The 27,751-nt window shown below is 38.8% G+C and overlaps 1 protein-coding gene across 1 annotated transcript in view; it reads right to left on the bottom strand.

The window, feature by feature from the left end:
• Window positions 1-27,751, bottom strand: part of EPHA4 (EPH receptor A4) — a 169,212-nt gene that overhangs the window by 7,735 nt on the left and 133,726 nt on the right. The window contains exons 9-17 of the mRNA XM_036754831.1: window positions 22,682-22,740; window positions 20,302-20,415; window positions 19,927-20,112; window positions 15,984-16,045; window positions 15,318-15,527; window positions 12,978-13,127; window positions 7,670-7,863; window positions 2,220-2,375; window positions 997-1,904 (exon numbers count right to left, since the gene is read on the bottom strand). Coding sequence (XP_036610726.1) covers window positions 1,790-1,904; window positions 2,220-2,375; window positions 7,670-7,863; window positions 12,978-13,127; window positions 15,318-15,527; window positions 15,984-16,045; window positions 19,927-20,112; window positions 20,302-20,415; window positions 22,682-22,740 — 1,246 coding nt within the window. The 3' untranslated portion in view covers window positions 997-1,789. The remainder of the gene's footprint in view (window positions 1-996; window positions 1,905-2,219; window positions 2,376-7,669; window positions 7,864-12,977; window positions 13,128-15,317; window positions 15,528-15,983; window positions 16,046-19,926; window positions 20,113-20,301; window positions 20,416-22,681; window positions 22,741-27,751) is intronic.

The raw sequence follows: 27,751 nt of genomic DNA, 5'->3' as shown, positions 1-27,751 counted from the left end.
CTAAGTGTCCCTCCCAGGCCTGTATTCCCCTACCTCTATGCTGTATCTCCCTATTGGAATGCAAGCTTATCAAGTAATGTACTGTCTTGCTTTCTTGTATATGTAACCCTAGCCCTTAAAACAATATTTAGAAGACAGTAAAATCTTAATAAATGCTTTTTCATTCATTAATTCATTCTTAAGCAAAATAAATACCACGAATTCAAAGAGACATGCTAAGAAATGATTCAGAGTAAATGAAGCAATACTATAAAAATATGTCTACAATAAAGTAAATGAAAATATTAAAAGGCAGTTAAACATTTCAATTGCAAATTAAGTTAGTTCTAAAGTGAGTTTTATAGATCAGAGGTGGAGATGTAAAGAAGTAGGGAACTAGAGGTCTGGATTATTGTCTCATACTGTCAGACTTAAATGCTTTCTGGGGTGGGATTCTTTGTAACCAGGGCAGGTTCAATGACATGGGTATTTCCAATACTGGGAAATAACTGTGATTTTCTTTTAATGCAAATGGTAGCAATAGATAATAGAATATATATATATATATATATATATATATATATATATATATATATATATATATATATATATATATATATATGGAGAGAGACAGAGAGAGAGAGAGAAACAGAGAGAGAGAGAGAGAGAGAGAGAGAGAGAGAGAGAGAGTTGGATTGGCTTATTATAGAAGACTGGAAAATATTGGGGGGATGTTCTTTCTGGCTCAGCCAGAGTTATAGAAGGGCCATCAAAGGTAATCACTAGAATTTTGCATGAAGTGAGAGACTGAGAAAGGGCAAATTATTATCTTGCTTGAGCCCTGGGCAAGCTACTGGAGCTCAGAGTAGGGAGTACCTCTTCTTAGAAATATACGATTCCACTGTCTTACAAGGCACAGATTAAATAGCATGTTTATCAGGCAGTATTTCAAGTAAAGAGACACTCAACAGGGGTATACACTGGGGAGAAAAATGCATTGTTTGCTCTTTCACTGACCTTTTCGCTTTGTGGTTGCTTCTAAAAACAAGGGAAGTATGGAAGTTGCCAATCCAAGATTGTCAGAGGCAGCTGTCAGTAAGGTAGTTACAAAAATGTCCATAGCGTTCATAGGATAAGATATTATATGGCACAGAAACAACTAGAAAAGAAACAGACCTCATTTGTAGAGGTTTCGGTATGTTATGTTTTTCCCTGTTTTTTTTTTTCTTTCTTCCTTTCTTTTCCAGTAATCCACAAGGCAGCTTAAGCCTGGCCCCAGCCGAGCACCTATGGCGAGGCACTGAGCAGCCACATGGTATTTTTCACGGAGATTTTCCCTCAGTATCTATGATGCCCTGTAAGCCAAGATCAAGTCTGTAGAGGATATCCTGGGCAAATTCTTCATTCCAGTGAAAGATGCAGGAGTGTGATTTATCCCACAAATAAAATACTATGGATGTAATTCCAAGGGGAGAGGAGAAAGGCTGTGGGTAGAAGCCCAGCATCTGGCAACAAACACAACACCAAAAAACTTGGAGGTGATGTTATATTTATATAGGTACATGTATATTACACACTGTGGATCGACGGCAATATATTTTGAGAAACAATTTGTTCCAGGTCTGGTTTCAATGACACGTTGTCATTTCTATAGTGGAGGCCCACAGTTTCAGCAATTCCATCCACCAAGCAATGCTGCAGATTTTTATTTCAGAGGGCGAGAACGAAGTAAAAAAAGTGCAGGTCTTCAATTAAAGTGCATGGATGAGGTAAACTAATTGCAAGAGTTTTGAGTTTATTCAGTACTGGCTCAGACAGGAACCATCCTGCCGTGCATCTGTTGCATTTGGGTCCGCATTGCCTGGACGCTGTTCAAGATCTTGTTCTGGTGCGTGGCGGCCGTGATGCCGATTCTCGCCAGGTCACTGCATCGGGGGCAAAAGAGAGAAAAGAGGGCTCAGGTTCTCATTTCTGAGGCTGATGCAAACATATATTTGAATCAGGCACAATTAATATAGCACAACAAGGCAGGTGTAGAGAAATGTTTAATTAAGCAATTTAATGTAACAATGTAGATGCTTTGCAAAATTACGTTTGATCAAAATGAGAGGCATTCCATGTCATAATGAGCGAGATGAGTATGCAAGCTCCAAGCAAAATAAATAAATAAAATTAAATTAAATTTAAAAGACTGATTAAATCTAGATTTACCCTTTTTTGTTATATCGCTGAGTACTTACTCCTGGTTCATGTGCACCACAGCCTCGAGGGTGGTGTAACCGGCAGCTGTGAAGTTGTCCTTATACCGGTCCATTTTAATGGCTTGCAGCCAATCACCTACAGATACCACAGCAGAGAATTCAGGAGAGCTGGGATCCAACAAGGCAGTGTTGGGCCTGGAAATAGAATGAGAGGGGACAAATGGTTGGAATCAAAGGGATAACAAGACACAAAGTTCAAACTACCTAAAGATTACAAGTGTAAGAGGGAAGGGATAAAACCTCTGGATAACATGGTCTTTTTGTTCCTTTAAATGAGGGAGGAGAAAAGTCTGAACCTGTGATTTCAATTTCTGACGTGGAAACTGCCTACCCAAACTGAGCAGCCACTCGTGGTCTGTAACTTTAAGACTATAACTCACAGTCCAGATCTGTAACTTATACTCAGATGTTGCTCTAGATGAAATGTAATCATGAGATTTTTGCATGAAGTAAGAGACTGAGCAATGGGCAAATTGTTGCCTTGTTTGAGCTGTGGGCAAGCTACTGGGGCTCAAAGTGGGGGGTAACTCTACTTAGAAACCTATGATTTCACTGTCCTATAAGGCACAGATTAAATAGCATGTTTATTGGGCAGTATCAAAGTAAGGAAACATTTAATGAGTATAATATATGTTAAATCTGTAACTTGTAGTCTTAGAAAGATGCCCGGGGTACTAAGACTTTAAATGACTTTCCCTTGATCACCGGATCAAGTATTAATAAGAAGCAAGATTTGAACTTATATCTACTTGCCTTTGAGGCCACCCCACTATCCGTTGGATAATGCTACCTCTTCCAGATACCATAACTATGAAGTGTAATCTAAGGAATATGTGTGTGTGTGTGTGTAAATTTTTCCCTCTTACAAAGTCATAAGGTTATATGTTACCTGTCATATTTGTATTTTGTGTGTGTGTGGTTTTTTTTTAATTCAATTTTCAGGATTTACTGGATTTTCCAGTACATTGATGTTCATAGCTTTTATCATATTCTTTATCATAGCATTTACACCTTGGCTGTGCTTCTCTGGCCATATTCCACACAGAATGAGTTTGGCCCTCACCAGCATGACATATCATAGACTTGGGTTCAGCAACTATAGAAACCCCAGTGAAGTCTGAGTTGGGGTTGGGGAGGGGCCGAGGCAGAGGGCGGGAACCATGAGCCTGTAGCCTGCCAGACTTGAGAGAAGCACAGAAAACAGCAAGAGCTCAAGTCAAGCATGTTTCCAACCAGTTTTTCAGGCAAGCTCGGTTCATTGAAACAAACTTGGGACAGCAGGGAGTTAATCCCTCTTTTAATCAATCCATTCCTGAGCAGCACGTGTGCCAAGACTGGCGGGAATAATGGTCACTTTGATCATTGTTTGGGCTGTGGAATGTGCTTCTCATATTCCCTGGCTGGGGCTGCAAAATAATGATTTCAACAAATTCAATACACTTATTATTAGCTTATTTATTAGTTTATGTATATTTCATGCCAGGTGTTTTTTATAAGGTCACTGTCAAATGCTACCAAGGATCCAGACAGAATTCTTGGCATTCCTTATGGTATTAAGACATACTAGCATATTAATAGGACCTATTCGTCAGGGTGGTTGTGGTCTTCTTTTTGTTCATTGAATATTTACCTAATCCTACAGTCTCTATGTTGATAGTCATCTAGTATACTTTTACTTAGAACTAACTATAAAATCATATTGATGCTTGTGTATTTTTTCCTTGAAGACTCTTCAGTATTTCTGTGTGTGTATACATTTATCATATATAACTTATGATCTGTATGTTATGATCATAGTGGACTTAATTCAAAATGCTGAATATGGACAAAGGTTGATTTGCTTTGAATGATACCCCTAGTCTCAAATCCTTGTAGGGCAAAAATAAAACTGCATTTGGAGTCAAAGGCCTGGAGTTCGAATCCCAACTCTGCCACTCTGAGACTTTGAGCGAATCCCTCCAACTCTATGGCAAAGATGGGACCACTGAGGTCTAAATCTACATTTGTATGATCCCTCTCTCTTTTCTATGATAGAGTAAATCTGTCTATTGAAGAAGTCTTCAGTCTGGGGTCGCATAAACTTGTTTTTTTAAAATATATTGATGAATATATTTCAATATAATTTTCTCAGTAATCCTACATACTTTGTTTTGTGAATTTAAAAATATTACTTCTGAGATGGAACCACAGGCTTCCCTAAACTGCCAAAAGGATTCATGATGAAAAAAAAAGTTAAGAAGCCCTGGTCTATACCTTCCTCAATTCCACATCTTATAGGATCTATGAGTCAGTTTAGCATATGAAAAATATAATAGAGGGATGGGAAAGCTAATGGGGGGGATGGAAAAAACATACCCACTTTAGGGACCTTTTGGCTTTAGGGCAACAAAGAAAAAAACAACATGGCAAAATGAGAGAATGAACAATGCTCCCCTGGCAGAAGGGGCAGGAGTCCCTTGATATTATTATGCTCGTCTTCTGAAATAATTTAACCAAAAAAGTTGCATTTCACTTGTGAGCCAGCAAATGCTTTGTGAACCTCGTGGAGGAACTGAGATAATAATAGCCTCTTTGGTCAAATAGCCCATCTTTTCTTGAATGTACATGATAAATTATCATCCAGGAGTGCAACTGTTTAAAACTGAAAAATAGGTTTCCCCTGGTGCTATCCAGGAATGTCAGGAACAGAATTAGGAACAGCAACACCTTGTTTGTTACTTATCATTCCAAGAAAACATTCTGGGTAACCTGCCATATGTGCAGACATAACGGCTGTGATTGAAACATGGCCACTCTTCAGTGGCTATATCCCATCCACATTGTGGTCTCTCTTCTCCTGTCTTGGCCCCACTGACAGAGACCAAAAACAAGCTCAGGGATGACTGCTAATTGAATTTTGTCTTTTCCAAGGTGAGGTGACCACTGGCACGAAGACCGCTTGAACCGGGGATGTGAAAACTGGAGAGCACACTTCACAGAAATTCCTATCACCAGATCTTCTCTAATTTTGTCCCTAGCAAAAACCAGCTATCCAAAGTTTAAAATTAGTAAGCAAAGCGGGAAATAAGGATGAGCAAGGGAATTGTAAGCTTTCTTTCCTCCTCCTCCCTTCTAGTCCCCACTACTCATTTCCATAATAAAGCTACCTAGGGATGCAAAGGAGGCCTGACCATCCACTCTGTGCTTGCTATTCTGTATCTTATGCACTCAGGGCACTGTAGGGGGTTTATTCTAGAGAGATAGGGACATGACTGGTGATTCTACTGGTATCAGGAACTCCCAAGTGAGAAAACTCCCTTTACCAATGCAAGTCAGCATCTTCTGATCAACTCAGAGACTTCAAGAAAGTGTCAGACTCAAATTTAAAGAAATCCCTGTGGGCTGCAGATTGACTTAGAAAACTACAGATTAACATTACCTATGTGGTATTGTATTTTTACTTATAACATTCCCCATTGCCCAATTATATTTTAATCTAGTTTAGGCTGCACTTGGGAGTTCTGATGGAATGTGACATCTCCCTAAAGCTTTGAGAGGTCAAAGGACTTGTCCAGCGCAATGCCATCACTGTGTGTCAGAAGTGGGACTTGGGGGCATCTAGGTGACTCAGTGAGTAGAGCACCGGCCTTGGAGTAAGGAGGACCTGAGTTCAAATCTTGCCTCAGACACCTGACATACTTACTAGCTGAGTGACCTTGGGCAAGTCACGTAACCCCAATTGCCCTGCTTCCACCCTCCAAAAAAAGAAAAAAAAAGAAGTGAGACTTGAATCCAGGTTTCCCATGGCTTCAAGGACATCTTTCTAGACATTTTGGTGTGTGTGTGTGTGTGTGTGTGTGTGTGTGTGTGTGTGTGTGTGTATGTGTATATGTAAGGTTTAGGGTGTGAGAGGAAAGGGGTTGGGGCGAGAGATGCCAAACAACTGGGTAGGATTGGTTCCTCAGATGTATCGTGTGTGAATGTGTGTTTCTTTTTTGTATCTTTCTGATCTCATGAGTACAGGACAACAAGTTCCTTGGATTGAAAATATTAATCTTTGTATGCGCTGCTCTAAGACCATGCCAAATGTATGTGTGCATTGTTCATGGATGGGAAATGTAGCAGATACAGGTTCACAGGTTACATCACAGTCTTTATGTGGAAAGATTGTTTTTTTTTTGCTTGACAAAACACATTTCCTTTTTACCCTTTTTAAAAAATTAAATACTTTATTAACAACTTCATACAGAACATCAATTCAACTGACAAAATTGACTTAGGAACAATCCATACTTAATTAATTTCTACAGGTAAAGGAATCGTTACAAATTCTCATCACTCCCTCCCTGTAGGATTCTGATTGTCCATTCCTTCCCCTTCTTTTCTCTCATTTGGTTGTAAGTATTGTGTACTCTCTTCTTCTCCTCCTGCTTACCCCCTCCCCTTCTGCATTACATCTTTACAGATGAGTTTGTTTTTCTCACACTTGTCATTCTTAATTGCATTATAATAGCCCATTACAAGAATAGGCCACAATTGATTTAACTACTCTCCTATTGTTAGACATTTAAGAAGCTTTCAGCTTTATTTTATCTTTATTTACACACCACTATGAAGATCTTTAACCAGGTTGCCCTTTAATGGCACTGTTGGGTCTTTATGATGCTTTCAGGGCCTACTGTTTGCCCATTTTCTTTACCGATAATTTCTTTATCTTGCTCCCCTCATCCTTACCTTTCCTCTTCCCCCAAAATGTCTTATTCATGGGCAGTACAATTATTTTATATTTTTAACTACATTCTACAAGCTTCAGAGTATTGTCTTTTCCCCCTATATTATCTCAATGTCTATTCATTTTGGAAGCCAAATAGTAAGTACTAGAGGGCTAGAATTGCTTATCTGTCTTAGGATATGTAGTAACTTTTTTTCAGACTAACATTTCAATGTCTGTTATGTTGGAATCAGGAGAACAGTTTTTCCTTGCAAATCCAAGATCAGCCTCAGCTTTCTGTAAACAGTGACACATTTTTAGTTTCTAAATCATTTTTTTCCCTCCATCTCTTCTATACTGCCTCTAGGTAATTGTCCCTTTTCGGGAATTTGGCATCTTCACTTGGCATGGAACACCTTTCAAAACTGCACGCGATGTCCATTTTTCCTAAAATTTTCAAGACTAACTAGATTTACGTAACAGTTTCGTTGACTTTTTTTTTAAATCGTAATTATTCCTTTCAGCCCCCCAGGTGCTGAGCTCTTCAGCATTAACAAGGAATGCCAGCAAAAGCATTTCTCGAAAACAATCCCTCATTGAAGAAAAAGACTGCCCATACTGGGGATAGCCATGAAGCATCCACTAATAGGAAAACAGAATCCAAGTGAGGTGAGTTACTGCGTGCCTGTCACCTTCCATAGGTTCCCTCATCTATCACCATTACGTAAGCACCGCTGACCTGGAGCTCTCGGTACCCGTCCTCTTCAAGCTGTTGGGGTTGCGGATGAGTTTGTCCAACATGTTGACAATCTGTCCAAATTTAGGCCTATCACTTCTTTCCTTCTGCCAGCAGTCTAGCATCAGCTGGTGGAGAGCAATGGGGCAGTCCATCGGTGGAGGTAGCCGGTAGCCTTCCTCAATGGCTTTTATAACCTGTGCATGACAATACAAAGAAAGTCATAGGCTGCCAGACAAGCTGGCATATGGGCTCCCGATCCTGACCCTACTCTTATTCCTGGGCCTGGCTTGCCAACAAGCTGAAGGATTGGGAGCAGCTCCCAGTTCCATCTTGTTCACAGTGGCCAAATATGTCCCCTGTATCTCTGACCACAGAAAAGGAAGGTTGGGATTTGTCATGGGATGTTCCCAACTGGCAAGCATTCTCTATCTGAATACCTGAAGCAAGAGCACATAGAAATTTACCATTTTTAGAAAAACAAAGGTAGAAATAGGGAGAGGGCAGCTAGGTGGCACAGTGGATAGAGTGCTGGGCTTGGAACCAAGAAGACTTATCTTCCTGAAATCAAATCTGGCCTCAGACACTTACTAGTTGTTTGACCCTGGCCAAGTCACTTAACCCTTATACATATACATATATACATACATACATATATATATATATATATGTGTGTGTGTGTGTGTGTATGTATGTATGTATGTATGTATATCAGTTTCCTCATCTATAAAATGAGCTGGAGAAGGAAATGGAAAACCACTCCACTATCTTTGCCAAGAAAATCCCAAATGGGGTCAGCAACAGTCAGACACGACTGAAAGGACTGAATAACAACACTACCAAAGAAATAGGAACCTTGAGATATGATCTAGTCTGCCCTTTTACCCCTATAGACGTCTGACATAATCATACCCAAATATTACTAGGGAGGTGACATGAACTCTAACTTCTTTTTAAGGACCTCCCTCAGAAAGCAGTTCCAGTGTGTAATAACCCTCATTAAGACTTGAATCCCTCATGTTTCAGCTTAAGCCCATTTCCTCTTATTCTGCCAGAGCAGAGATTTTAAAAAGGATCTGGCTGATCACCAGCACCAGACAGGCCAGCAAAACAGTGATGGAGGTGAAATTTGTCTTTGGCATCTGTCTCCTTCCACCAGGGCCCCTGCTCTTTCATTCAGTATCCCCTCGAGTCTTCCAGGTACCTAGTTCATGACTCATTCCTACTCTCAGCTGGCTGTCCACAATCAGCCACTAAAGGTATTTACGGATAATCTTAGAAGGGGGTATTTATATTTTTTAAAGGATTCTCAAAGACCTTGGAGGGGGGAGGTGAGAGAAAGAGAGAGAGAGAGAGAGAGAGAGAGAGAGAGAGAGAGAGAGAGAGAGAGAGAGAGAGAGAGAGAGAAGGAAAGAATGCTGCATTAAGAGACAGAGGACACAGGTTCAAATCCCGGTTCTGACCTTAAGGAAATCACTTCTCTGGGTCTCAATTTTCTCATCTTTAAAATGAGAAGATTGTACCAGATGACTTGTAAGGGCCCTTTCAACTCTCAAGCAGTCATCCAGTGACTTTTAAAATGGAAAGAGAGATGGAATGACCAGTAGGACAGCGGCTTATTTTAAAGGAGAAAGCCCTTATCCCTGCCTCACCAAATCATACTCTATAAGGGGACCTTTTTCCATTTAATGAACCTGCCGATGTGCTATGTAAAAGCTCTTTTTTATACTATTATTGTCAGAATTCAGCCTTCACTTTTCCAAGTTCACAATCCTAATTCTTCTAACTTGTTCTCACAGGCACTGTTTTCCAAACACTTAACCACCTTCATGGTTCATTTCTGAATCCTTTCCACATTTCTAACATCTTACTTTGCAAGTATGGAACCCAGACACAGACAAAGCCCTCTGTTAGGTTGTGGCCAGTGCTGAGTGAAAAGAAAGGATAACTCAGAGTTTCTGCATCCTCTATCAGTAACCTACCAACCAACTCTTGTTTCATTTCTTTGGTCCTGGTAATGTCTTATAACCAAACATTCTAAGGGAGCTGCCATAGAGTTTACACACCAGCCATCATGGTGACCATAATGCTGATTCCTCAGCAATGTGACCCTTTGCTAAGAAAAGGTCATTTACACTTTCTGATACAAGCAGGCCTACGTCATGCCCACTAATGATAGTTTAACTCTGTTGTTGTATTTACCACTGCCCCCAAACCAATCCACTGTTCATTATGGCCAAGAGCTTTTTATTCTACAACCATGAAAAGCCAAGGCTGAATTTGTAGTGTTTGTTTTTCTTCCTCTTATATCTTTCCCTATAGTTGAACATGTTGAAACCTCATTGACCATTCCCATCAGCTTAAGAACTAAATTCCCATTAAAGACAAGGAAGTGAGAAGTGAGGAGTAAAGATTCTATCTGTTGGAAGACAGGCACAAAATTGGTAGGAATGTTAGCAGCTGTGGATCACAGTGAGCTGGGGGTGGGGAAGTGAGAGGATGAAAATGCATAATCTAGACTTCAGTAGGAGATCATATTGAAGGGTGAGGAAGGACAGTAATCTAGAACATAATCTTCTTCAGGGAAGGTACTGGTTTTATTTTGAATTTTTACCCATAATGCCTAGCATACGGGAGCATTTAAGAAACGATTGTTGAATTGGAATGGGCTCTTTTAGTACTTTTGAATTCTAGTTATATCCTTCTAGCTACTGGCCATGCCTCAGATCATGACTCAACTCCACATTTCAGGTGAAGGTTCTACACTCAACTAATGAAAAAGTACAGAACACTAGGGGGGTCTGGGACCAATGGTTGCCTACCACCATTTGTTATGTCAGACTTACACTAACCCTGGAGCCAGTTGGAAAACTACTTATGTCTCCTAGAGCACACTTTCTTAGTTTATTGATGACCGTGTCATGTAGCACAGAATCAGAAATCTTGCTAGCATTAAGACAGATTTACATCAATTTCTTTTTCTCAAAGTGCCAAAGTGCCAATAATTCTTGCTCATGAAGGCCATTCTTCAGTTGCATTTCCTGAGGTCAAGGTTTGTCCATATCTGTGCTGTCTGTTTCAAAATCACAAGAATTCACACTTGTTTTATACATTGTCTGGCCCAAAGCTACACACATGTAGATGTCCAGCTAATACTATAAGGATGACAATCTGTGTCTGTTGAAAACCTGCTGTTTCCTCTATATAATTTACAAAATTTAAAGGCTTAAAACAATGAAAAGCATATTCAAAATGATATAGAATAGGCAGGTCACAAAGTGAGACAAATCAGGCCTTCCCCAAAACTCCAAATTAGAAAGAATTAGCTAAATAGCTAAAGGCCTTTGTCAAAGCTACAAGTTTGAAAATAGACACAACAGGACAACGGACATCTGGAAATATTTTTAAAGGGTCTGCTCTTGTGGGAACGATACTCTGAGTCTCAGATGAAACTGAAGAAAGCTCAAAGAATCAAAATAAATATACAAATGCATGAGCTGCCCTTGGCTTGGATAGTTTACCTTTGGCTCTCTCTCTGAGCTTCCAACCTGAATCCTAATACTACAGGAAGCCACTTTCTGCTCTTTGCATAGAATAATTTTAGCAAACGATATATTATGCTACCCGTCACCACCACACAGTCTTTTCAAGGCTGTAATTATCTATCAGTTATGCTAGCTGCTGCCTTTCTTCCCATGTGCAGTGACTCTTCTTTTGCAATTTACAGATAATACCATGTCAACATTAACTACCCCATTTAATCGAGTTATTCAGATTCAGGGATCTTTTTTGACCCACAAAACAAGAAATGTATTAACTATTCTCTTAATCCAAAGCAATCTTTCACTGATAAAAAATCAAACACATCATCTTTCTTAAGCACATCTGGTTTTTAGATTAATTGTTAAGCCCCATGACCTCCTGTTGATTCAGGAGGGCAAGGGAGTCTTAGAGAGCCTTCACATGTGGAGGAAATTGAAAAGGATATCCTTATTTTTTTTATTGAAAGTACATTTTTGATGCCTTTTGTTATCATATCACAATCATGGGGGTAGAGGAGTCTTTTGGCTCCACTCCAGATTGAACTTCTCTTTTAACAAAGAAAAACAAATAAGCAAAAACACCCAATACAAAGACTACCTCTAATAATGCATAATATCCTTTTTTAAGAAAGGGTAGATTGAAATGGCAGCAAGATCTAACTTCTTGTCAACAGACTAACTTTTATAAAACAGGAGATTACACACATTCACACAATAACAACAACTTCCTAGAATGATTTTATTGGAATCCACTTTTCAGTAGCCTGATTGACATTTAGCATCTCTGGGCCTGTTTCTACATTTATATAATGGACTAATAAATAGTTATACTCCCTACTTCATAGAATTGGTGTGAGGAAAGCACTCTGTTAACTTCAAAGCACTGTATCAATGTGAATTGTTTTATTGTAATCCCTTTCCCCAAACAACTGAGCTCAAATTCCAGGTTTAATTTTTTTTTTAATATCTTCAAATCAATCTCCCAGGAAAGCAATTGGGACCCCGGTTGTTTCTGGCTTTTGGTCTTTTTCACCTGAGATGTTTGCACCAAGTTCTGTCCCCACAGAATCTTATTAGTATCATTATTGAGTGCTTTTCCTGCAATTGTAGGCACTGTGTGGATGCACTCCCTTATGAAATGGACTCAAAGTCCAGATGGCACAGTTAAAGGGATGTGCATAATTTACAAAGGGTCATTTAGTGAAGCTGTTTTTCAGTGTTCTCAAGGGGCAGCTTTCTGTTACTGAGATACTGGTGCAAGTTCTAATTACAACTTCACCAGAGTTAAAATATTAACCCCTTTTTCCCACTAACCCTAACTTTTTAGGAAATGTGTGTGAGGAATTGATGTTCACTTCACATTTGGGTATATTTAATTTTCCTATCCCCCAACCTTCCCCCCACAAAAGAATTTAATTTTGAAAGCTTATCAAGTGAAAGAGCTTGCTGATGCAGGTGATGCAATTTATTTCCTATATGCATAATATTGAATATAGAAGAATTTAGGTTCTCTGAAAGCAGGGAATGATTTTTGTTTGGTTGGGCTTTTTTGTTTCCTCTTAATCATCAGTAACTTACATATAGTAATAATTCTTGTTGGATTGGATGATCCTAACAATGCATTAGATTGATAGCCTTCATTGTTTCACAGGACACTATTCTACACCTTCCCCCACCCCCATTCCACACACCCCCCTCCCCCAACTTCTCCATCCCACAACACTTAAAATCTCATTCCAAACCCATTTGTTTCAGAACAGAGAACTTACATCCTGGTTGGACATATCCCAGTAGGGCCGCTCTCCATAAGACATCACTTCCCACATCACAATTCCATAGCTCCATACATCACTCGCAGATGTGAATTTACGATAAGCAATTGCTTCTGGTGCAGTCCACCGGATGGGAATCTTGCCACCCTATAAACATTGAACTATAAGTTATTTCCTAAGCACAACATTGACTCTGCAATTTCTGAATGACATCACTGTTTTTGAAGAGGACAGTAGAGTGTCTGGGACAGCTCCCAAAACAATTCCAGAAAGTAAGATAGCCTTGCTTGCTTCATCTAAGTTTTCAATGTTGAGAGAGGTAATTTCACCCATATGTTTCCTTTAGTCACAGGGACATGGATCAGTAAATTGTATCCAACCTCAGCTTAATAGTATGTCAGGGTGGTTTTGGTGGTGGTGGGTGTTACAAAAAGCAAGATGAATATGTCATCCACAACAGATAAAATGTAGAAGTGCATGTGCTCTTAGGAGATTGGGCCCTTCTCTTACTTTATTTTCTAGATGCATATTAATTTGGCAGCCTAAAGATCCCTGCTTTCAAGATTGCTTCGGCAATCATGAAATTGAGGCTAAACTGAAAATGGAGTATAAATACTGTCTCTTCTTCTTATACTATCATCATATGCCTTACTGAGCGCGAAAGGTATGTTCAAAGTAACCAGGAGAAGAAGTGGTAAGTAGGGTCTTAGAGACAGAAGAGAAGAAGCTAGCTAGAGTACTATATTAATTCATTTTTTCTACGAGCTGTCCAGCGTGGGAGAGGAGTAGGAAGGTGTGATTTCTTACTGAAGTTTTAAAAAAGGCAACTCTTCAAACCAAAGTAGAGAGCCATCTGTTAGAGTTTACGGGACGTTCTAACCGGTTATCTGATTCTCTTTTACCATAGTCATCTCATGCCAGAAATTTCTCTGTTTGTTTATGTTAATGTACAAGGTGTTTTTAATTGACTTTAAACTTTACTAGGGTACCATCTGGGGGAACTGATTCAAACTGAAGTAGTCCCATTTTAAGCTGTTCAGTGGAAAGAATCCAAAAGTTTCCTTTCCTTTATTATGGATACTAAAACAAGACTAGAGAGAGGGCAGCAAATGGCATTGTTTCTCTGCAGCTTCTTCTGAACAAGAACACCTAACACTAAAATTCTCTCTCTTCCTACAGGAACTACCACACTGATTTCTGCCTTTGCCTCCTAGAATGTTTGCTGTAACTGCTCGCCTTCAGATTATTAGAGAAAAAGGAGAGCTCTTCCCTGTTTTCTAAGTGAATGAACTCTAGATGCAAGACGGTACAGATTAGAATGGGCAATTACAGCCAGAGACACTGAATATTGAAATCAGGCTCCAGGCACAGATGGAAAATGGCAAATATTTAAAGGGGGTGGGGGTGGGGGGGAAGAAGGCTGGAAACTTTCTGCTTTGTGTTAATTTTAATGGTGCTGGTCTTAATGGTCAGTAAATTGTTTTATGAGCTGCTGTGTTTATTCCATTAGTATTTTATACTCAGATTGCTAAGGCAGGACAGCAGACTCATTAACTGCCAACTGATAACTCTTAACTGTGCTCAAATCCCTGCTTATCTTTCAACAGTAAAATGCAGACCATTAGCAAGTAGAAAAAAAAATCCCCATAATGAAAACATTTTATAAATGCATATTCTATACATTTCACATTTCTTAACTAACCAAGTGGAGAAAAAAATTTTAGAGGGGAAATATTTCTCAAAATATGAAGACTTTAAAAGATCAGAGAGGAACAAAATGGAGAAAATATTCCCAGAGTGTCGTAGATTTAGAGGTGGGTGACATCTGAGAGGCTGAGTAACCCAATTCCTTCATTTGACAAAAGAAGAAACCTCAACCCAGAAACGTTAAATGACTTGCCCAAAGCCACACAAAAAATAAGTAATAGAGCAAAGATCCAAATCCAGGTCCTATGACTCTAAATCTAACTGCACAATGCCATCTCCTTCCTCCTCTTCTTTATTCTCTAGTTGTTGCTATCTTTAGGTTAATTTGCTAATTAATTTAATTAAGATTACTCCTCATCCAAAAAAAATGGAGATAGAGTCCATTTTGCTTAGTTAGTAGTTCTAGTGAAAGTTAACACATCTGGGATCTCTTTTCTTTGAGGCAAAATCCTTCTGAGAAAGATACCTTTGAAAATAGAGTAATTCCGTTTAGAGAACAGTCCAGTGAATTGAGGACTGTTTCAGATCAATTATTAATTTTCCTGACACACAAAAGGGTGATAGGTTTTTGGAGGCCACAATTTTCATCATCGAATTTTCAGAACAAAAATCCACTGGTACAAGACTTACCCTGGTTGTGTAAGCTGCTTCAGGATCATCTTCAAGAACACGAGACATGCCAAAGTCAGATACTTTACAGACCAAGTTGCTATTGACCAAGATGTTCCGGGCAGCTAGATCTCTATGTACATAGCTCATATCAGAGAGGTATTTCATCCCAGAACCAATGCCACGAAGCATCCCAACCAACTGAATCACTGTAAATCTTCCATCATTCTTCTGCCCCGAAAGGGTGGGGGGAAGGAGGAAATGGGGAAAGCTTCATTAGCACTATACCAAAATAAATTATTGCCAAGTATTACCAAGCTACCACAAAACACAGCAAACACCAAATTCTTTCTTTGCATTTCTGACCAAAGACACTAATTCACTAGGTGAATATATCTTATAATCTAGGTACAAGCTTCTTGTGATAGATGGAATTTATCCAATTGTAATGAATCTATGGCACTGCCAAGCCCACTGAAAGGGGATAAATCAAGCAGAGAACTGACTAATCATGGATTATTTAATAGTCTCTTTAAAAAATCATTGATCTTGTATTTCCTTTCTTCTCCTATCCCCACCCACTCAAAGTCAATAAAGATAGTCAAACATAAGTCATACCTAGAATGGGGGGTGAGTTCATTTACCAAGTGCAAACAATCTTGAATATAATATCAAATAGTCACATACCCTAAGGAATGCATCCAAGGAGCCATTCTCCATGTACTCGGTTATGATCATTACAGGTTTACCTAGAGTTTTCAGAAAGAAAAACATAATTCCTTGATGAACACCATCGTTAATGAGATAAAAATGGGCTATGCATGATTTTACTGCCAAGACACCTGTCTTATGTGATCTAATTTAATTAAAACAAGCCAAGCTTATGCCTCAGCTGTGGGGAGCTGGGAATGAAATATTAAAAGGACGAGTAGGTTTAATCTCCATCTGGAAGGTTAACCCTTTGGGTGACTTGTTGACAAGGTCTTTAAAGTGGCCTCTGGTATCCAGGGATCATATGAATGGATAATTGCTCATTCAAGTAAGGGGGAAAGAGGGGAAAGATAAAGGGGTAGACCTTCTTCCCCCCTTCTTCCCCCACTTCCATAAACATCTTATGTGACCGCTAAAGAGTCAATGGATGAGAAGATTCTTTTCCTTATTACTTCAGAGATATCTTGAACTTTTAGCATGAATGAGTGGTTTAAACTTTTTCTTCACTTTTCTTAGAGCAGGCTCCCTACATTCCTCTTTTTTTCTCCTTTTCCTCCTTATATCTAGAGACTCTATCCATATGCTTAAAAAAATTAAAAAGTACCACCAGAGAAGAGATTCAATGAATTGTTTTATCCATAGGGGAGTTGAATGTAATAGCAACATGTTATTTCATTGTGATGAGTACAACAGAGAAAACCCATTGTTCCTAAGCACGGCAGAGGAAACAACATTGACTTTACTTGTTTGTTTTCCTTTCCTTTTTCAAAAAAGATTTTAGAGGAAAGTTATGCTTACTATGAACCTCCTCAGCTCTAGCAAAGGGCTCAAGATTTTAAATCTCTAGGAAAGCTCCGTTTGATTTTAAATGTGCATTGTCATAAGTAATTTTCATTTATATGCATATACATACATAGTGGGGGAGATTTCCCTCTCCCTATTTTTTTGGCTGGGGGAAAGGGGAAAAAAGCATGGGGTCACTAAAGATGCCCTAGAAGAGAGTAAAATGCTAGCTTGATAGAGCAAAAAATGTTCACAATTTGCTCGCTGCATTTACCATCAGTATCCATTTAGACAATCAGTCAGGGAAAATAGCTCTGGAATATTTCAACATTGAAAAGCTCCCATAATTATTCTGCACCAATAAATTTCTGTTCGTTCCAAAGTCTCACTTTGCTTGCAATTTCCAGAATGGGCTCTTAATTTCTGAAGTGAAACCTTTGGATGAGAGAATAAGACTATGGATGCCATAATGTGAGAAACTATAAAAGGCAGGAAAGAGGAAGAATCTTGGAGCCCAGCAAAGAGTTGAGTAAATACATCATCCTTCCCTTCTCCCTCACTTCACTGCATTAGAGTGGAAAGCCTACCTTTCTGTGGCTCCTCATATAAATGAGAACCTCTAACCCAAACTGCATATTTCCCAGGTTCCTTTACCCCTTGCTTCTTTGACCATGGTCTTTTGACAGGACAGATACATCTAAATGAGTTTTAATTAACCTGCCTCCATCAAAAGATACTTTATCAGCCAATAAGGATGGGGACCCTTCTTTCAGTGCATTAACCCATAATTCCATTACTCAGATACTACTTGAGTGGTAGGGAAGACAGAGAAATAGAAAGAGGCAGGATAGAGGAGGTGGCGAAGGGAATTTATGATCCTGCCATCAATAATAAAAGTTACTCAGCCGGCATCTGGTAATAGAGTCACACTCTTTCTTCCCACTTCTACACCTTCCCACTCTGCCAGACCAACTCCCATGGTAACTCCCTCATATATTTTTTGGGCTACATTTTATTTTTGTTTATTAAAGGCAAGCATTCTCCACAGCCTTTACAAGCTCTGTAAGAAAAATGAAGACAAATTTATTTCTATAAGAAGCACTGCTAACAAAGGAGTAAGAGCTCTAAGATAGCCCATTTGGGCTTACAGTAGACTCCTTCATCAGGAACTAGACAGACAGAAATCCAGTGGGGGGAGGAGGAGATGCCTATCCCATTTGCCTTGCTCACCCTCCCAACTACCACACACACCACCACCCCACCTCCAAACCACCACCTCATTTGGTGGAAATTTTAAATCATTTTAATTCAGTGACAAGTGCATTATGCAAATGCATCTAGTCATTTATAACAGTTACAGCTGTAATAGCTATGGGTTTTAGAGGCACAGTGGGATTTTAACACAAAGATCCCCTGTTACCTCTCTCCTTTACTGAGGTGCTATGAAATTCACTGTCTAAGGCTAAAAAATACCCCAAGCCAAACAGAGACTCCTTTTTACAGAATGAGACCTGCAGAAGTATTTAAACAGAATGTTATCTTTTAATTAAAGGACTGAGGGGCTCAGAATAGCCCTGTAGGCCACAGAAAAATATCTTCTCTGTTAAACTTATCTTAAAAAAGTAAAGTAAGATATTCAATGCTAATTGCATGCTCAACCATAAGAAGTATCATATTATGCTACATTTTATATATTTTCTATCATTTAAAAACATCCCTTGCATATGATAATGATAAAAATATATATCACATTTTCCTATGACAGAGAATGTGATTAACACAACGCATCTCACTTGATCTTTTAAGATTAGCTTTATGGAAAGACTCTAGCTCTGTCTAGATCCTTATAGATTGAGATCTTGATGGATATCAGTCATTTCAGTTACCTCTATTGCTCAAGAATTCCATTTGGGAGAAGGGAAAGAAGCAGGTAGCTCTTAAGATGCCTTTGGAGAGTATTAATAAAATGTCTTCTCATTTTTACATCTTGAAGCATATTTCGCCTCCCTCAGCCTCAAACAAAACACTCTGTGTATCTCATTAGTTTTATTTTCATAGTCTTTTTCATTTCTATCCAATATAGCAATTCCATTATCTTATACACTGGTCATTTTTTTTTAATCCTATATAAACCACATTTTAGGATTGTAGATTTAGCATGGGAACAGGTCATTTAGTCCAGCCCTTTCATTATACAGATGAGGGAACTGAGACCCACAGAAGTGAAGTGACCTTGGCAAAGCAAAGTCATACTAAGTGGCAGAGTGGGGGTTTGAACCAAGGTCCTATCATTCCAAATCCAGTCCCTTTTTCCCCGGCTAGACCGTGGTGCCTCCCTCATGAAGAAAAGTACTGGCTTCACTGAAAACATACTTCTGAGTTCACTCTGATCCTCGACTCATTGTAAGTGTAACGTGAGGGCACATTCACTACACACTGCCCTTGGAATAGGGCCATTACAAACAGTAACCGCTTCAGCTATACTGTCTTCATGCCACTTTATAAGCTGGGCTGAGCCAGCCTTACAGATGTATTTAGGCTTTGGCTTGGAAACTGCATCTGCTGAGCTCTGTCATATTTTAACTGAAGCATAGTTCACAGGCTCAGTGAATGCTAATGGACTAAGAAAGCAAGGTTCACCCAGGTGTTCCTGGGAATGGGAGCTGAGCTTCAGCAGCCATAAATCAGAAAGAGCAGACAAGTCTCTAAATATAATAAAGATTCCTTCAACTCAACCTGCTGCATCTGGCTTTGAAACTTCTAGCACAAGGTGCGGGTAAGATTTTGTTGTATTTATGTAAAAAGTGTGTAAATCTATTTGGCTCACCATCTGCTCTTGCCTGTCCTGTGACAATCACTTTGGCCTAGCAGATATTTGAACAATACCATGGAATACAAAAAAGAGTTGCAGTATTAATTTCCTGAAAATCACTCGCAAGCTGCCTTGGGGTAGGGTATCAGACGAAACCATAAACCCATTTAGAGCTGACTACAAGATTAATGACTTGTCCTGCACTGATTTCCTCCTATTAGCAATCAGTGGATCTCCTCCATCTGTCATTTTCCTAGAAAGAAAATGTGGATTTAATTTCCCAGTAATTCCCAGATTGGCTTGGAAAAGGAGTGACCTACTTACATTTGGTGACTACGCCTTCTAAGTGGATGATGTTTGGGTGGTCAAACTGTCCCATGATGCTGGCCTCACTCAGGAAATCCCTCCTTTGCTTGTCTGTATACCCAGCTTTAAGAGTTTTAATAGCAACACAGATCTCTCTCTTCCCAGGTACTTTGAGACGCCCACTGCACACTTCACCAAACTCACCTTTGGGAGAAAAAAAAAAGTATCCACTAGGATCCAGGGATTTATTTGTGATCACAACACCTCCCCCAGTCCCCAATCAAATTTTCTGCCACATCTCCCCACTGTATACCTAATTTTGTTTTTCAAATAAGAGTAACATTATTCATTATTCCTATCAAAATAGGAGTATTAAAAAGTTCCAATACTTACCCACACCTATGACTTTTTCAATCTTAATGCAGGATGCATCAATTTCTTTGGCAAACTCTCGAACAGCTTGGTTGGGATCTTCATATGTAAAAGGGTCAACATAGGTTCTTACACCTAAAAGGAAAAAAATGGCAGTTTGGTTTAAGGCTTTGACCATGCCCATCAGAAAAGTCTCGATATATTCTAAGCAAGAAAGAGAATACATGGCTAATATTGCTGTCTAGATTTCTATCCTGCGCTTGTATAGCTAGGGATAGAAATTTGTTATTTCCAAAAGGAGGACTTGTTTGTTGAAGACTGAAATTCTACTGCTAGGAGTATAGGAATGAAGAGAACAAAATTTAGAGAGAATCGATCAAATGGAAGAAGGAGCTTTCATGGAGAGATGTTTTATTTTTTTACTTGCCAATTGTTTAGGTGATTGAAAGATGGACCCCAACTGACGTAGAAATGGACAACTATAAATGGTTCACCCAACAGCATGGCCAATGACCCATAGAAATTACTTTTTCTTCCTGATTGTTTGAGATTTCCTTTCTTCCCCCACTCTCTTGTACCTGCAATCCTAGACTCTTCTCACCATGTTCTATGCTATTAGACACCACCCTATACAGTTAACTCCTTGGAAAAGGATTTTGGTGGAATAGTTGGTAGGGACAAGAGGAAAGAAGAAAGAAGGTAGGGTAGCCATTAGAGGAAAAATTTTCTAAGATGCTGCTGCCAGTCTACCAGCCCTCATTGACCTCTTGTTACCCCCTCCCTTTCCTTGATGCTTTGCCCACTCTCTGGAGACCCTAGGGCTACCATACCTGGCCCAGATCCTATGTTAAAATAAAAGGGATAGCTTAAGTATGTGTTTTCCTCATTTCTCCATGTTTAAGACAACCTTATATTACTGAGTTGACCATTCACTCAAGACTATGAAATTGCTTAGTTGTAGATGAAAGATTTCTGAAAATGATTAAATACATTTTGAAAAGTTCAGAATTCTATATCATTCTGACCCCATTGTTTGTCCAGGAATTCTTCCTTGGAAGATTTATTGTTTTTGTCTTACATCTTCAAACAGGAGTATACTTTGTTTTATACTTCAAGGATCTATCATGTTGTTGGCTGTGGGACATTTACCAACTGAACTCACAATCCCACTATAACTAAGTAGATCATTTTTAAGATTTGCTCTGGTAGAAGAAGGAGGAAGAGGAGGAGGAGGAGGAGGAGGAGGAGGAGGAGGAGGGAGAGAAGGAGGAGAAGGAAGAGAAGGAGAAGAAGGAGGAGGAGGAGAAGAAGGAGGAGGAGGAAGAGAAAGAGTAGGAGGAAGAGGACAAGAAGGAGGAAGAGGAGAAGGAGAAGGAGAAGGAGAAGGAGAAGGAGAAGGAGAAGGAGAAGGAGAAGGAGAAGGAGAAGGAGAAGGAGAAGAAGAAGAAGAAGAAGAAGAAGAAGAAGAAGAAGAAGAAGAAGAAGAAGAAGAAGAAGGTCATCACCCTGTAGTCAACTGAGTAGTTAGCCTCTCTGAAATGAGCTAGATTGGTCCTCTGAAAATAGAAATATATTGTGCTTCATACCATACTCAAAGCCTTTCCAGGTTGATAAGACCTATTCAAATGCTCCACTGAAATAACCCATGAGAACCCAGAATCCTATCCATGCCATGGTGAGGGATGGGATAAGGACTTTATTGAAGACCTTTGTGCTATATTCTATTGATATTTTTTATAACTGATACTCCACAAAAATGAATTGATGGCAAAATGTCTTCCTCTTTAAATTGCATATCAATTATCTCATCGTGACAGAGAGGTGACTTAAATTCTTGAAGGCTGCACCAGTGGACCCTAAGCTCTAGAAAGTCCTATTAAGACTGCACGCTATCATGCATGGGCTCAGACAGACTATGTGTCTGAGTAGCAGCTTTGTGAAGTTTGGAGAAGCTGTTCTCCAGAAAGTTCACCATTAGGTGATGATTTTTGCTGTTGCTGTTGTTCAGAGATAACCCCCCAACTAAAGCTTAAAAGAGTTGTGATCTGCTTCACTCACAACAGCACCTATACGAATGGAGTAGTAATGTCATGCCACCCAGCTGAAAAGAGGAGTCAACAAATATAATACCCTTTCAGGCTGGAAAGCAAAAAGAGGTAAAAAAAAATCAGGAGCGGTTTAAGGAATTTCCTGCTCTCCAAACGCTTTAGCCCTTAAAAAAAATAGAAATCTCATGCAGCTCTTATGATTTGATTTACTTGAAGTGAATTACTTTGAGTGGTAGGTCTCTCCAGATGAAGACCATTTACATTTCCTAGACATAAGGGATATGATATGAGCTTCCCAGGAGAGATCAAAAAAACTCAACCTCGAAGAGTTTTTCTTTTTCTTTTGTTTTTACCTTGATTCAAATGTTTCTCTTCATCTGCTTCCTGCTTTGCCTTACTGTATTTACTCCGTCTGTTAGGGAAAACAAACCAAACAAAATAAAATTTTAAAAAATTGGAATCTATTAGAATTTGAAATCAATGCCTTGCCTAAAAACGGGCTAATAGTGTGAATAAACCAAGCAAGTTCTTACCTAATGGAGCTTAATATTGGAGTCAGGTGATAATATCATTAACACCTAAAACAGGGAACTCTTGTTTTATCATTTTATAGTTAGGACCCAGCATTCCATTTCTCTGTGACAATAGCCATGCCGTGCCACTGAGTATCTTTCCCTTTACTTTGTAGAACAGTAATCAAATCAACCTTGCTATTTCTGGAAAGGACATGTCAACCAATTCCCCCATAGCTCTATTCACCATCTCTGTAATTTCCAAACCCAAAACACTGCTCCCTGGACACTCCCTTATATGAGTTGTCTTCCCATATCAAATGTAAGCAATCAAGGGCAAAGATTGTCTTTTTTTATCTGTAACCTCAGCACTGGGCACCATAACCAGAACATAGTAAATATTTAATTTTTTTATTATTTCATTCATGTATTATGAGTGATGTTACTATAGATCAAGGATGGAAACCAGGTTGGACAATAGAGATGAATAGCTTCTCAGAATTCTTTTCCCAGAAAAGCTACTGCTATTTTGCAAATAATAAAAAGACTACTGAGATGAAGTTAACTGTTCTTTACCACAGTGTCAGGTAAACATGTTTATTTCTATTTGAGAAAGTAAAGCTTTGCGGATATTTACCGTCATCCAAAGGATGTGATAAATTCTAAAATGTAAAATGGTTTTCTGGCCACAAGTTAGGTGATAGGTGAATTTGTTTTCTTGGGGATATAGCAGAGGTACGTTCAGTTTAAAAAGAATTTATTTTAACAAAAAAAAATCAGAAAAAAGAAAAATAGTTAATAGAATGGTTCTAAGAAAAATGTAAAAGACAGATCTGATTTCTACTTAGGTCTTGGTACTTCTGCTTCAGTCTGGCCAAGGGAAAGATAACTAAGGTAGGCATCTTTTCAAGGGAAAGGCTTATTAATCACAGCATTTCCAGCAGAGGAAAGATTGAATTGCACATGGCTCTGAGGAGAGTATATCAGCTAAAGTATATCAGTAGAAAACATCTATAGCTTAACTGTGTTGTAGGCATGGAGTGTTCCTCCATGCTTGTGTAATGGTCACATGTGCTCCCTATGTATCCACCCGTTCATGTAGGTATGTTGGCCACATATGTTCTCCATGTGGAGGATATACTCCTATCAATATTCACTGCTCACTGAATCAATAGGTATTTGGGAGAGATTAAGCTCAAGGTTTATTACATATATGTATATATATATACATATATATATATATATATATGTACATATATAAATTACTTTATTTACTTCATTATTTAGTTAAAATAAAATAGCTTCGTTATGAACTGTTTGCAATTTGGCTGACTGGTAAAAAGCAAAAACACATTGGTGAGTGCTCATTAGAGAATTCTACAAAGTACCCAAACAATAAATTAGCTGAGAGAGGTACTGAAAGGGGGGAGTCATCATGGTTATGAGGGAAAGGATTCTGTAGGCCACATTATCATTTATTACTAAAAAAATTATTGATGACTAAACCTAGGACTCTAGGACAATTTAAATAAAATTCCCTCTAATTTTCAATCCATAAGCCTACATATTTTATTGAGTTTGGGTCATAAACTCACAAAGTCCTGTTCTCCAGTGCGTCAATGTACATATCTGTGTTACTATATATTTTTTTTTAAAAAGTAACTCTTTGAATGTCCAGACCTACACTAAATCAGTCTTTACGGAAAACAAATCCCTTCATTTTTTTCAATGATGAAATTGATGACTAGAAGGGTGAAATAAATTACCCAGGGTCCATCAGTTAAATAATAATAAAGCTGGAACCAGAATCTAAGTCTCCTGATGTCAAGTCCAGTTGGTCTTTGATTGTCCTCAGCTTCCTAACTTATTGTGTGACTTTAAATAAGTGACTTCAACTCTCTGGGCTTTATTTGAAAAGAGATATATTTAAGCCAGATAATCTCTAAGGTTACTTCTGACACTAATGTTCTACAAATATCACATTGGTATACTTTCTAAGCATATGCCACTGCAATTGTATTCACAGGTTCTTAAAATCCATTGATTCATCAATGAAATTAAATAGCCTGGTGTACTCTGAAACACAGAACTTAGAGCAGGTACAAATCAAACCACTATGGATGGCAGCAGATATATGTATAGAGAGCTGCATATGGCCGTGAGTGCCTATGTGATTTTCATGTTACAGGAATGCCAAAAACTGTTACCTGAAACTACAAGGATATCTTTAAACCCATTCTAGATCTAAAACACTGATTCAAGCTGCTTTTCATCAAAAAAGACAAAAAAAAAGTTCAGGAGGGATTGCTTTTGTACCTAATTTTGATTTTCTGTAAATTAGCTTAGTCGAGTATCACACTTCTCTAGTTCCAGAAATCAAAGTCTAGTAAGTAATGTCAGTCCCTTAACTGCAGTAGTAGTTAAGGGGTGGTAACAGTGCCATCCCTGAATCAAACATGTTCCCCAAAGTAGAAAAGGCAAGAAGAGAAACGAAATTACAATACAATAATTGCAATATAATGATAAATACAACATAAAAAATAATAAATTACGATACTATTTAATTTGAAGTTCCACACCTGACCCCCTCATAAAATGAGTGGGATGGATATTTAAAAATGGACAGGGAAATTAATGTAAGTGAGTTGCAGTTAGTGGTAAACTTTTGTTATTAAAAACATCTTTAGGTCTGACTTTGGAGGGGAGAAAAACAGGATAAGGTCATGTTAAGTAAAAAGAAGAAATAAGAAACACAAGGATTATTGTTCAAACACTAATTGTAGCTTATTAACTTTTAATAATACCTTTAAAAACAAAAATGCCCTGCTTCCAATTCTAGTTTTGTCACCTGTTGACCTCTTCTCTTTGGTTCAGGGTAGAGAAACACCATGGTCAGTTATTGTCCAGGAAAGAAAGCCCCTAGGAAGCTCATTATTCAGTCAGTGGGCCATTGGGAAACACCCAGGCCTAAGAAGACCTGACATTAGAGGTTGCTTCACCTGAATGACAGAAGGAAGCCTTTGTGGGAATTTTGAATTTGGTAATTATAGGGATTTGGATGGTGCTGATTAAAAGGGGGGAGAGAGAATAAAGAGGGAACACAGAAGTTTTCAGAAACCGCAGGAGTCCAAGAAGAGAGAAAGCTACAGGTGAGCCTGAGAGAAAAAAAAATGATAAAGGCCTTCTCATAGGCTAAGGGATATTTGAAAAAAAAAAAAAGAGTATTTAACCAGCTTTGTTCAGAAAACAGCATGGGTTCCTAAGCACAGCCTTCTCAACCAGTGTCTTCTGGTTGGCATCTTGACTATTCCCCAAACCAGACAAAAAGAAAACAAATAGACAAATCCAGAGTTAGGCCTTATCTCATTAAGATACTAACTTCAATGCTCCAGGAGAAGGGTTTGATTGATGTAGTCCACTGTTCCAAAACTAATTAGTAAAAGGTAGGTAATTTATTCAATTCGAGTAGAGATTAAAAAGTAAAGCAATCTAATAACCAGAATGGCTCCTAGGGGACACTCTCAAGCTCCCTCTGTATTGTCGATGAGGATTCATAAAAGCCATCCTTTTCGTCTCCGCCTTTCGGTAGCCTCTGTTGCCCTTGTGCCAAATGTTTCTTACATTTTGAGATGGTTGGACTGCAAGAATATAATGGTAAGGAGCCGGGTGGAAATGTTCAGGCGGCACCATATGCCCTCTTTCATTGTATGAGTTTACACAACTTCATCAGTGCCAATTTAAGTTACCATTCATTCTTCTGTGAACATAATCTTCCAGAAGAGCCAAACAGAGCACCCGGGGAAGAAGCTGGCTGAATGGAAACAGGCCAGCATCCCATGAGCCATTTTATCCTCAATGGAGGAACTTAACCTTCAACAAAAGCAGGAGGCAGATTTTTGAAGTCTGACTTGGCTGTACATTTTACTGGTACATCAATTCATATGGAAAGTAGGCCCAGATTTGGAGACTTGGAGAGAGTGGCCTCAAAACACCCCAAAACTTTGCCTGCTATCACAACTGTTGAAACCTTATACTGTTAGATTTAAATTCTATTTAAGATTCAACTAGGAGTTGGGAAACCTGGCGTGGCACCTGTTCCTGCCATTAACTTTGAGAAATGAATTTTTAAACATTTATCGAGTGCTTACTATGAGCCTAGAAATGTGCTAAGATGTTAACTTAAGAAGGAGCATCCAAAGGAAAGCTAAATCTATGATCATAGACGATCAAAGATTTAGAACTAAAACGAACCCTAGAATGCTTCTAGTATTACAGTTGCTTCCATTTTAGAGATGAAGAAACTGAGGCTGAGAGAGATTAAGGGATGTGGTCCAGTAAGTAGCAGAACTGAGATTTGAACCTACATCCTCTGAGTCCAAATACAATACAGTAAGTAGTGCCAGTCCACCAATCAATCTGCAAGCATTCATTAAGCCCTAGTTTGGGTTTCTACTGTACCATGGGCCTAGAGATCATGAAAACTAAGTACCAGATGAAGGAATTGGGGATTTTTAGCCAGAGAAGAGAGAACACAATAGCTGTCAGAGAGAAAAAAGTCTGTCTCTGTATATGATAAAGCAATCAGAAGTGTTCTGCTTGGCCCCATGAGACACAGCTAGGAGTAAAGGGTGGTGGTTGCAAAGATGTGGATTTAGGCTAGCTGTAAGGAAAAAAAAATGACCATCAGAGAGGTCAAAAAATGGAATATGCTACACTACCTAGGGCAGTGTTGGTTTCCCCCTTATGTGAGAGTTCTTTGAAACAAAGGCCATGCTGTCCATCTGTCAAGTGGTAGATTGATGGACTGTATACTTAAAGCCAGGAAGACGAGGTTCCAAATCCTGTCTTATGACACTTCTTAACTATGTGAGCATATTTTGTTGTTATTGAGTCATTTCAGTTGTGTATGAC

The sequence above is a fragment of the Trichosurus vulpecula genome, chromosome 4 (assembly GCF_011100635.1).
Source record: "Trichosurus vulpecula isolate mTriVul1 chromosome 4, mTriVul1.pri, whole genome shotgun sequence".
Taxonomy (NCBI): domain Eukaryota; kingdom Metazoa; phylum Chordata; class Mammalia; order Diprotodontia; family Phalangeridae; genus Trichosurus; species Trichosurus vulpecula.
This window is presented reverse-complemented; position numbering and strand designations above follow the sequence as displayed.